Source organism: Pantherophis guttatus, chromosome 1 (assembly GCF_059756535.1).
Source record: "Pantherophis guttatus breed Tessera chromosome 1, ASM5975653v1, whole genome shotgun sequence".
NCBI classification, from domain to species: domain Eukaryota; kingdom Metazoa; phylum Chordata; class Lepidosauria; order Squamata; family Colubridae; genus Pantherophis; species Pantherophis guttatus.
Window position 1 is genome coordinate 265,090,024 of NC_142063.1, and position 12,834 is coordinate 265,102,857.

At 37.5% G+C, this 12,834-nt stretch overlaps 1 protein-coding gene across 2 annotated transcripts in view; it reads left to right on the forward strand.

Moving 5' to 3' along the window:
* MTHFD1L (methylenetetrahydrofolate dehydrogenase (NADP+ dependent) 1 like) overlaps nucleotides 1-12,834 on the forward strand; it is a 122,060-nt gene that overhangs the window by 90,011 nt on the left and 19,215 nt on the right. For both annotated transcript variants that reach the window (XM_034419016.3, XM_034419015.3), the window contains exons 25-26: nucleotides 7,310-7,417; nucleotides 8,784-8,936. In XM_034419016.3, coding sequence (XP_034274907.2) covers nucleotides 7,310-7,417; nucleotides 8,784-8,936 — 261 coding nt within the window. The remainder of the gene's footprint in view (nucleotides 1-7,309; nucleotides 7,418-8,783; nucleotides 8,937-12,834) is intronic.

Below are 12,834 nucleotides of genomic sequence, written 5' to 3' on the forward strand. Positions count from 1 at the left end.
AGGAAGATATAAGATGGCTTCACTGAGCCTCTGACAGGGGGCTATTTATTATTTCTTCCAGCCTACATAGAAATGGAAATGCTAATTTCCAGGCTCAAAGCTATTTTACAAATGTGCACGCATGTGTGTGTCTGTGTATACTCCATTCTTGTTGCCGTGATACCACAGATTAATAAAAGAAACATAACAATCAAAAACAGTCAACTTCACTCTAATCAAAGAGTTTTAATATGAAAGCATCCAGGAAGCTGCTCACATTATACAGTGATTCAGTTACTATTCTTCATGGTTCCTTGAATTTCCCTTGTGCAGAAAATAATGATTTTTTTCAGCACTTAGAATACTGGGGTTCTATCTTTGGCCCATGTGGGGAAGGATGGAGGAAAGGAAGCATCCAGATTTAAGGCATGTAGAGATGTAATATCTAAATAACCATGAGATTATAACAGCAGAGATAGATAACCCTCAGCCTTAAGCCTGCGTATGTTTTACATCTGCTCCTTTCTGGAGAGCCGATAGAGAAATGTAGTGTCAAAACGCAAAGAATATATATAATCCCATCCATGGTGCAATAAGAAAACAAATACAAATTTAATTAATTAATTAAGCTCCTGTGACAAAAGTTACATCACAAATCCAAAAGAAAGCGATTGGATTGAACAACACTCTTTCTCTTACACTTTGAAATCTTTTCTTTCCATTGAAAGAAAGCAAAACTGGGGGCATTTTTTTAAAAGGTAAATTTGATTAAACCCTGATAATGTTATCGGGGGTCACCTATAAGTGTCTCAGAGCTAGGGTTGGACTAATGAAACAGGCAGGTCCTGGTTTTAAAATTGTGAAGTGTTCCTGTTTCTTCATATGTGTTTTTTGCATCAAATAATGAAGGCGATGGTTCTTTGCTGTTGGTATTTCTGAAAAGAGCTGATGCTGTTATTACTTATAGTGCTGTGGAACAATAAATTCTATGTATGCCTTCAATGGCTGACAGTTTGAATGAATCTGTTTCAACACAATGCATACATATAGGAAAATGCATGGAAGTTAGATAGCTTTTAACCTATTTGTCTCAGGTCTTATGCTTCAGAGTAAACTCGGAAGGGTTTACTCTGTTCTGCAGAATAGCACCAGGGCTGAGCATCAGAACTGTACAGGCCTGGGGAAGTTTCCATGTAATGTTAATTCCATAATATGGAATAACATATGTCATCTGCAATTGGAACATACATTGTTGCACGTTCAAATTTATCTGAAACACTTTCATTGATAAAACAGCTAGATTTAGCACTACAGTACACATAAATCAACAGTACAATCCTTAAAGCCACATCATGTTTCCTAAATTAAGGAAAGGAAAATGGCTATTGTACACCTATGTAAACTTACATCAAAGAACACAAAGATATAATTTTTAGAGGGTTAGCTCTCAAAAACGGGGCAAGGTGAGAGCTTTTGAAAACTGCATGCTATTTATTTATTTTTTCCATATATTATGCAACTAGCTGGATCCCCGTGCTTCGCTATGAAACTATGTGATCAAGCTTGATAAATCGACACTTACAGCTTGAAAGTTAATGAGTAGTTATGATCAGCCTCTCCTCTCCCCTTCTCTCCCTCAGCCTTGCCCCACAGAATCCTCCCCTATCCTATCCCTTCTTCTCCCTCAGCCTTGCCCCACAGAATCCTCCCCTATCCTCTCCCCTTCTCTCCCTCAGCCTTGCCCCACAGAAACGTCTCCTATCCTATCCCCTTATCTCCCTCAGCCTTGCCCCACAGAAGGCTCCCTTATCTTATCCCCTTCCCTCCCTCAGCCTTGCCCCTCAGAATCCTCCCCTATCCTCTCCCTTTCTCCCTCAGCCTTGCCCCACAGAATCCTCCCCATCCTATCCCCTTCTCTCCCTCAGCCTTGCCCCACAGAAGACTATCCTATGCTATCCCATTCTCTCCAGAGTTATTTTCAAGTTGGGAGGGGGAGTAGAACGTCTAACTAATTATCATCAGAGCGTGTTATAGGAAATACTAGTGCTCTGAAGGTCATTTCGAAAATCCTTTCTTAATGAGCACCTAGAAGCCAAGAGGAACATACATGGCAAATTTCAAGTTTGTAGGCTTTACGGTTCTAGAGATTTCATGATTACGGCATGAGTGGTTTTGTTTTTATATATATAGATAATTGCTTTCAGTTTTTTAATGAAGCAGTACAAAGAAAAAATAGGGAGAAAGCAATACAAAAAAAATCTTACAGACACACATGTCTATCAAAAATGTATTTGTTTATATATATTTACACAACATAAAGGATAACCCTATGTCACGATAATTATCCGTAGGTAACACACTGCTGTACTCAACTCATTCATATGTCACAAGTAATTTTACATTTACAATCCACTGAGTAATAAGGGCCATAAATTTGTCTGTCCAGTGTTAAAGGACTAATGAGAAGGTCATAATTTTTCATGTTATAGTACACCGTTTTTAAAAACTATGGACTTGGGAAAATATTAAAATTTGTCTCAAAGTCAGATTAATTTATGTAATGACTTAATAGCAGCACCTGAAAAGGAGGCAAAATCCATAGTATAAGCCAAAGGCTCTACTGAAATTATTTGGTATGCATACCTATCAACATGGTGAATTCCAGAGCATGTCTAAATAACTGTGACAAATCAAGTTTTGCTTTTGTTTGTGTTTGCCTTCATTTTCATAATTACCGTGGACTTAAAATACTCTTAGGATGTTATAAAGTTGTAAAAAAAAAAAATCATCAGGCACATTCAGATTACAGCAAAAACATCAATTTCTTAATCCGTAGCTTGTAAACTATTGTGTTTATACAACTGCCAATAAACTTGGGTCACTGAAATCTATTATCATGTTAGTTGGTGTCACATCACATTCATCTATAAATGGCCTGTTCACTATGTGTTTAATATACTGTGAAAACTCTAATGAAATCCTCTTCACCCTGTCCTGGGAGATTCTGTAATTTAGTTAATATTTTGTTTAGAAAGCGAGTAAATGCACATTATTTCCTTCTCACAGAGGCTTAACTGATTAGTCTGCTTCCCTGCAATTTTTGAAACATTAGTGAAGCTTTGTTGCTGGGGCTCCCTTGTGCTTGGAAAAACCCACTGCAGGCATAATTGGAATAAATATTAGGATGCTTAAATATTTGAACAGAGCTCAAACAACAACCCACGCAGTTTCGTTCCGGACCAAAAAATGTTAAATATAATTGAGCAGTCTCAAAATAAATCCCTTAAGAAATATCTATTATGCTGACTAGAATCAATAACGGTCTAGAACTTTATATAAAAAGTAATAGCTGTTGTCCATGTTGTCTCTGTAAACAAACATGAAGGAGGATTGGAAGCTGTCCATACGTTCACATGGATGAAAATTAGAAGATTGGTTTTAACCAGAGCAGTCTGACTCCAATTATCAGGTCATATGTTTCAGTAGCATTTGGTTTTGAATGAATTAGTCCATGTTTCTGATATACTGTAGCTTGTGATTTTTATTTAGCTGTTTTAGAAATTAAATTAAAACAAGTTACTTTTGTCTCATTGCAATTGTTAGAATGGGCACAAAATATTTTGCATTTATTCCCATCTGAGGAACAGAAATATAAGAGAGTTTTGGTTCTTTGGTTATGTCACTATTGTTTTTCTATATACAGGTAATCCTCAATTTACGACCAAAACTGAGCCCCAAATTTTTGAATTTTGTCCCATTTTACAGCCTTTTAATAACTGCCATAGTTATTAAGTGAATCACTGCAGTTAAGTTAGTAATGTGGTTGTTCAATGAATCTGGATTCCCTATTCACTTTGGTTGTCAGAAGGTCCAAATAGGTGATTCCATGACCCTGGGACACTGCAACCGTCATCAATACACTACATGCCAGCTGCCAAGTGCTCGAATTTTGATCATGTGACAATGGGAATGCCCTGAAAGTTTCCATTTATACTATAAAAGCTTCTGGATTCTGTAGCTTTACTAGATCTTGCTGTTACTGTTTTCAAGCCTGTTTTTACATGTATAAGAACTAGAAACTTGCTTATTGTCAAAGAAAAAAAATTTAGGACACCAGATAATATGCCTAATATAATGCTTCTATGCAAACTTAAGCAATGCTTGTAATTCTATCTCAAAAATATTCTCCTGGAAGACTTACACAATTAATTTTAAAAGTCCCATCTGAACTGGAATTTGATGTAACAAGCCACCAGTGAGCAGCTTTCTGCTTAAAATGTTGGTATGACCTTTTGAGACTGCTTGAAATTCAAAATGTCAGTTCTGTTGTAGCATTGGCCTTTTGAATCTAATGCAGTAGTACCTGTTTGTATGGATGGTCTTTAAATTTGGATGTATTCAGCATAAATTATCCCACTATCAGGGAAGGAGATACAGCCCCAAATGCAATACAATCTGAAAATATTTTCTTGTGTAACACTCTTCAATGTTCAACTTTTGTGGTGCATTGTCTGTAAATCAGGCTGAGTTCTATATTCCATTTATTTTTTTTTGTCTATTCTTTTTTATTGGTATCTTTCTCTTTGAACTGGCTTATAGAAATCTGGATAGCTTTTGGGAATTCCTTGAATTATCACAAGCCCACAGCCATGTCGCTAGTGCCTCACTGGAGGATTATTATTATCATTATGATTTTCATTATGATTATTATTTGAAAAGATCTACTTGCTTGATAGGTTTTTGCCATACATTTTTATATGTTATCTGGGAACAACCAAAGAAAAAGCAGAGTAGTCCTGGAAGTGTACTTTCACTGAGCCACACCATTACAACACTTCTAATTCTATGGAAACTCTTTGAGCAAAGTAAAAAGCAGAAAAGAGCTTTTGGGGGTATTTTCAAAATAGAAGAGAAACTAATCATTTACATTACTTTTGTGCTGTTGGTCACCCCAAGTATATTTGCTTAAGGTAGGTGGCCATATAAATGTTCTAAATAAATAAATAATGGAGAGAAAAATCCTACATTAAACATGACTACCGTATATTGGAATTTTAAAAAACATGTGTTTTTTTTAAAGGAGACATTCAGTAGAGCAAAAGAACCTTGTACAATTTCAACTGCCATAATTTCTATCTCTAGTCTAGTCGATAGAAGACTTGGAAGACTGTAGTATCCATCCATCAAAACTTTCTAGAAGTTTGTTTGTCATTTCTATGCAAACAGAGTTTGAGGTTTAAAATATTATAGCACGGGTACCAAAACACCAACCGCAATGCTAAGAGTTGTAGGCCAGGGGGACAAGGCTGCCCAATGAAAATACAATCGTGAACATAGTGTTACTGGATTAAAAAAAAAAAAAACAGAGAAGGGCCAAAACATTTTGTATTGTCACAGAGTGATAAATTTGTCTTGGATTTAATGTGAGGTCTAAGGTTACCTTCCTCCTCCCTGGTTTTTTTTTTATTTTTAAATAAAGGAATGTGCTAATAAGAATCTTTCCAGAACTGAAGGATGAGGTTGAGCCTTGGCATTTGGTACCAAAGCAATGAATCACTACATTGCCGTGACAATTTTTTGCTGTAGAGATGGCACAAAGCTAGGACACCAAAAGCCCAGCCCTACTCAATCAATGCGCTACTGATTCCTGTGGCAAAATGCCCTCTGCTCCAAGCATTTGTGTTGGCTGCTTCTTAATCATAGAAGGAAATATTGTGGCAGTAGCTGTGGTTAATTTGTGTGTGTGTGTGTGTGTGTGTGTGTGTGTATGCTGAATGTGTTAATTCTTCTGAACAGATGGGGCAGGCAAGAATCCTTTGGTCATTAATTCTGTCCTTTTTAAAAAATTATTTTCATTTCTCTCCCACATCTTTCCAGGCTTCAGCGTGATTAGTACAAAAATTAGCAGTGTAACTTTATACATGATTCCATTGTAAAAAAGATAAGCTAACATTACCTCATACTTACTGAATTTAAGTTGTTGCAAGCCAATCTAGGCAGAAAAATCTAGGACTTAGACTGGGGCAGGACTTTCTACAGAGGGAATGGGATGTGCAGAGTAGACACTTTTAAAATAAAGGATCAGCCTAGCCTTATGCTTCTTTACATACCCTGGCAATTGAACAGTATATTGATCATTTAGTAAAGACTGTATTTTTGACTGCAATAGCAAAGGGGAAAAAAAGCTGAGAGCTCTTTTTGAGATAATCCATTAGAGGTTTTCTAGAGTAGTTTCAATAATAGAAGCTTATATTCAGCTTGTGATAAATTTTCCAGGCCTGGTTTACTTCAGCAAGACTTTTCCAAGGGCATCTACGTGCTTTAAAACTGCACATCTTCAGGTGTTATATAGATATATCCCACTTGGAGCTTAAGAAGAATCAGACAACACAAGCCATTTGTACATCTTGTGTTGATCCCTCAGTTGTACATGCCAGATATGGGACTTGGACTTGTCTTTGTGAATTGTTTATGAGAGAACAATTCACTGAGCATATAGAAAAAAGTGGCTTTTTCCAATTATCATGAGCATACAGAATATGTACAGCTTGATTTAACCAGAACTGAGTTTTGGGTGAGTGACTGCAACATATTTTTGCCTTTCTTGCTAAATAAGCAAAACAAAACTGAAATGCAGGTAGTCCTCGACTTACAACCACAATTGAGACCAGAATTTATGTTGCTAAGTGAGAACAGTTTTTAATCCCACTTTACAACTTTTCTTGCCACATTTGTTAAAGTGAATCACTGCAGTTGTTAAATTAGAAACATGGTTGTAGGATGAATCTGGCTTCCCCATTGACTTTGCTTGTCAGAAAGTCACAGAAGGGGGGGGGTCACATGACCCAGGGACACTGCAACCGTGTCTCTTGGTCATGTGACCCTGCAACCTAAATATGAATCAGTTGTCAACTATCTGAATGTAAAACACGTGTCCAATGTCATACGACGGTACAACGTAAGTGTGAAAAATGGTCATAAGTCACTTTTTTCAGTTCCGTTTGTAACTTCAAACGGTCACTAAATGAACTGTTAAGGACTATATGTACACTTCAGAATGCATAACTACGGGAAGCTGATATACATAAACTTGTCTTTTCTCTGTCTGCATTGTAGAAAAGATAAGGTTAATGATGATTTCTGAATGGAAGGCAACAGAGGCTATCTTTTACATCCATGATATTTTTTTTAGGAAACAATGCATAACTGAACGTTTAGTACAGTGTTGTACAAAATTCACTGCCAGTGAGAACTAGGCAATCCTGATATGAAGGAAAGTATCTTGGGTCTCTTCAAATTAACATTCTGTCATCCTGTTTTGTTTTCACAGCTTCCCATAATTGAAAAAATAAGAATCATAGCTCAGAAGATCTATGGAGCTCAGGATATAGAGCTGTCTCCTGCAGCACAGTCTCAAATAAATTGTTACACTCAACAGGTAAAAACAAGAATATATGCCAACAGATATATTGTGAGTGCCATTCCTATTTTAAAATGTATCTGTTTAAACAATGGATAAAAACTGCCCAGAATACAGTATAATGCTGCTGCGGGCCAGGACCCAATCTTTCTGTATGTGCCTTTAAATCCAAAGATGTTTTTCAAAATGCAACTAAACCTTTGGGATAACCATGACCTGGATGATACCTGCCTTTCTTGCCTTTTCCCATCCTATAGGGCCTACTATTGCTGGCCCTTTCAGTGACTTGTTTATTAATATCACCAAGATGTTTCTGAATCAGAATGCTGCCTGGCCCCCACAATCACGGATTTGTGTCGCCTAAGAAAGGAAAGGCTCCTGGTTAAATGATTAAAAAAGTGCATCGGACCTTCATTGCCACTTTCATATCTCGGCATTCCACAAGGCTCTGTCCTGGCTCCCTATTTGAATCAGAGTCTATGGCTGATGCTTATGTTTAGGGCACTCTGGTCTCTAAACCCATGGTCTTCCTGACGTCCTGAGTACTTCCTACAATTCTGTTTGTTCCTTACACTACCTTGAGAGTCCTCTCTTCCTATTACTCACTCTAGAGTTGAAGTCTCCAGGCCTTGAGACTCTGATTTTAACTCCCTCCTGCTCTTCATCCCTGTGAAAATTAGAAAACTTTAAAAATGATTTATATAACTTTTTATTTAGTTGCCGGGTGAGTGGAAGGATTTGTTATCTTACTTTACTCTAATTAATCTCAGCAATTCCTAGATTAATCCCTTTTAGTTATGGATGTATATATGTTCAGTATGTAACTCAACAATTCACAGCTCAATAGCCAAACCAATAAACAATATATTAACTATTGAGACAAGCCAAACACAACTGCATATGCTTAAAATGATACCCTGTGATATGATAAAATGCCATTCGAGGTATGGATTGACCACAAAAATCTGGCGGCTTTAGAGACCCCAAGGAAATTGTCACCGAAACAAGGTGAGGTGGGCGCAATATTTTCAGCATTTTCAGTTCACCCTCAAGTAGATACCAGGAGGGAAGAATTTCTTGGCGGATGCTCTGTCCCGACTACCGCAGTTGAGTTGTTGAGTTACTAGATAAGATATCGCAATTGCTCTCTTTGTGATCTGTACTGGGCCTTGAGAAAGGCATTGAAGAACCTATTATTAATTAAGATGTATGCCACAATCTATTGAAGCTTGAGCCAAAGACTTATTCCTAGAAGTCAGCAATGTACTGGTAATAAAATTTAGCTTTGTTTAGTGTACAGCATGCAAAACCTTGGAGAGGAAACTGTTGTTATTTCAGTGTGGTATAGATACATTCTCTCTCTTTCTTGTTTCTGTTTTGGTAGGGATTTGGGAATTTGCCCATTTGTATGGCAAAAACCCACTTGTCTCTTTCCCACATGCCTGAGAAGAAAGGTGTTCCCACTGGGTTTGTTCTACCTATCAGCGACGTAAGAGCCAGTATTGGAGCTGGATTTATTTATCCATTGGTGGGAACGGTGAGTAGTCTATCTATCGCATTTGAAAAATTATGTTTGGAACCCTGTGGTACAAACAGAATAAAAATAAATAATCAGACATCTCTGAGATACTTTATCTATTTATAAGGATTTACATCAAATAAGTTTTGAACCAAGTATATTGATTCAAATGTAAAGGATTCATTGTACAAACCACGGGTGAAATCCAGCAGGTTCTGACAGGTTCTGGAGAACCGGTAGCGGAAATTTTGAGCAGTTCGGAGATCCGGTAGCAGAAAATTTGAGTAGTTCGGAGAACTGGTAACAGTTCTCTGAGGACCCAGTTTGTGGGGGCAATAAGCTGACTTTGTATAAATATACAAAAGTATGAAGGCTATTGCGTAACACATTGTAAGCCACCCTGAGTCTCCGGAGAAGGGCGGCATATAAATCAAATTTTTTTTTAAAAAAAAATACCACCTTTGGCTGGCCCCAGAGTGGGGTGGGAATGGAGATTTTCCAATATCCTTTCCCCAGGAGTGGGGAGGGAATGAATATTTTGCAGTATCCTTTCCCTGGAGTGGAGTAGGAATGGAAATTTTGCGGTATCCTTCCCCTGGAGTGGGGTGGGAATGGAGATTTTGCAGTAACCTTCTCCTGCCATGCCCACCTAGCCACACCACGCCCACCAAGCCACATCCACAGGACTGGTAGTAAAAAAATTTGGATTTCACCACTGGTACAAACCCAAATAGGAGAGGAATAGATTTAATGTTTCTTCATACAGCAGTATCCCAGAGATGCTTCTCAAACTATGAGAGTTCAAAGATTATAAGGCAGAAATTTTGAGCCCAAAATTTCTGTGGCTAAGCAATACAGTTGTTAAATGAATTTTGCCCTGTCCACTGTATTGATGAATTTGGTGAAGGCTTCCACTTGCTGTTTTAATCTTGACCTAAATATCGTCCAGATACCCTTACCAATGAGTAGATGAAATACCTGTGAAGGAGTTTAGGGCTTTGGTTTCTACTTCTTCCTTGTAGAGGTTGGCCACAATGGGGGACACAATTGAACCTATGGCATAGCCATGTTTTTGTTTGTGGAAACCTTCATTGTATTTAAAACAGAAAGTGGTCAGACAGAGGTCCAACATGGTACATATGTGGTCTAAGCTGAGGTTAGATCTGTCACTTAATGTGCTTTCTTATAAGCAGTTGTTTCCTCACTACCATGATAGCTTCAGTTGTGGGAATGGAGGTGAAGAGTGAAGTGACATCATAAGAAACCATGGTTTCATCCAGATTAGATATTAAATTACTGATAATAATAACAACTGTCGTTTCTACAGAACCTAAACACTAAGCAATCATAAGAAGAATGTGTTCTTGTAGTGTTACCTGACCAGTCCAGAGCACAGTCTGATTTTCTTACATGAGCAAGACATTTGGAAATAGTAGAGAGCTTCTGACTTATTGTTCTGCATTACCAGTGAAAGGGCACAAGGAAGGAAGTGAATCCCAACTGGATGTGCTTTGAGAAGTCAGGAAATTCTGTCATGAGGATTCTCTGGCCTTGCAGTTTGCTTTCTATGTATATAGCCAGGAAACATTCCTGTCACCACCACAAGCACGATAAAATGTCAGAATGTCCAGAATGTGACTTCAACCTTTCGTGCTCTCCTGAGAGCACGAAGGCACGAGAGCACTAATGTCTTATGGTATATTATGAATAAGGCTAAATATAAATTGTATTTGACTCACTGAAATTCTAAAGCTAATATTATACAGATTGTCCTAGACTTACGACCACAACTGAGCCCAAAATCTTTGTTGCTAAGCGAGGCAGGTGTGTTCTTGCCTATTTTATGACCTTTCTTGCCACAGTTGTTAAGTGAATCACTGCAGATGTTAAGTTAGTAACACGGTTGTTAAGTGAATCTGGGTTTCCCCATTGGCTGTGCTTGTCAGAAGGTCGCAAAAAGTGATCACATGACTCCAGGGCACTGCAACCATCATAAATATGAGCCTCTGAATTTTGATCACATAACCATGGGGATGCTGCAGTGGTCGTAAGTCTGAAAAAGCAGTCATAAGTCATTTTTTCCAGTGACATTTTAACTTTGGTCACTAAGCAAACTCATGTAAGTAAAGGACTACGTATATATGTATGTGTTTGCCTGTTTGTTATTTCATTATATATGGCTGCCCATCTCAAATTAATAATCTGAGATCTAAATACTTTAAAAGAAAATTTAAAAAGGAAAGCAGAAAAACAAAAACAAAAAGCAACACATATAGAAACAGCAGGCAGGGTGAAAACAGACCAATCAAAAGTTAACATCAATAGTGTACAGGTTCAGTCCTACCTTTTGACCTCCAGGATTGGGGTCAGTCTAAACTCTGGTCAGTAATTGGCCAACTCTGATCTCCTTTCAAATTCATACACAAGTCTAGTGTTCAGATTTCCTTTTCTAGATGAGATTGTTGGGAGAAGGGGAAGCATTTTCATGTATTGATTTTGAACATTTCTGTCAGAAACAAACAAAATCCTTTCTTAAATTTTGAAACTCAGTTTTATAAAATATTGTTTTGCACTGAAAATTCCTATGCGACACATAAGTCTATTTAAGGGGTGAAAACTGCACACAGCTTTTTCCAAATGTTGCCATAGTTTTTAGGTCATTTTGCAATAACTCTGACTATTGTACGTTCACAGGTGGGCTTGTGACATGATGACCTGATTATATGGCAAGCAGGCAGGAAGGCTTGTTAAATTTGTTTAGGAAGTTGGTGAGGTCACTAGTGAGTTATGCATGGGTGGGGAATGATTGGATTCTCTTGTGCTTGTGAGAGATTCAGACCCACCCAAAAGTTATTGCTGCTTTGTACTTTCCCACATATTAGTTAATCTGCTTTAGTAAGAGTGCTCTGTGCGACACAATGCAGAGGAATTCCACTTTGACTTCTCCAAGGACAACAATGATTTAGAGACAATACAGAGCTGCATTCTTTGCCTCTATACAAAGTTGAGATAAACATAATCTTATTCAGCCAGTGTTTGACGCTTCAAGGTTTTTTAATTGGTTTGTTTCTTTACAAAATGATAAACCAGCCCTGTGTTTATAAATGTTAATTTCTAATTAATATTGTTTTGAATAGAAAATGTTTCCATTAATAATGTACATTATTTTAACAGTCACATACGTTTTGGAATGCTGAAGGTTATTGGTCTTGTTGACTCACACTCCCTAAAATATTTTCTGACCCTTAGCTGAAAATTGATGACTGAATATTTAAGTCACAACAAGGTCTTAGGCATTCCAGAAAAAAAGTCTATAAATATTAAGAGGTCCCCCCCCCCCCACTAAATGAATGGTTTAGGATTGCTGATAAGTTCCCTGTTTGCAGAGTTTGATTCTTTTTATTCATATGCTGGTCTCAGCTTTCTGGATCTCTTTAGGCACCATCCATTCCAGCAGTGTTATAGAATCTATAGGTAACCCAAGAAAAATTTTCAAGGCTGGATATAAATTAAGCAAGGATTTTTTTTCTTTCTCCCTTTTGTGAAGCTATAGATGTAGGTTGTTCTGTTTTTGAAGAATGAATTCTTCACTACTTGTTGCTTTCTAATGGTTTATTTGTTGAACCAGGGTCTTTCAATGAAGGCACAGATTGCATGTGATGTTAGGTATGGTCACCAACGGTTAAGTAGAAGTTCTGGTATTTTAGAATCAACGTTTTCAGTTGCATCATGTCATTTTGAGTAGAAAAGATTGGCAAGCAAGAGAGGTGCCCTTTCTCACTGTCACAATACAGTAAAATAAGCAATAGCGCACATGGCTTATGATTTCAACCTCCATCTTCATGTCACCCTTTTTCACATTTATTCTGAGATAATTTATGAGACACTCCAGAAGCAAAATTGAAACCTTTGAGAT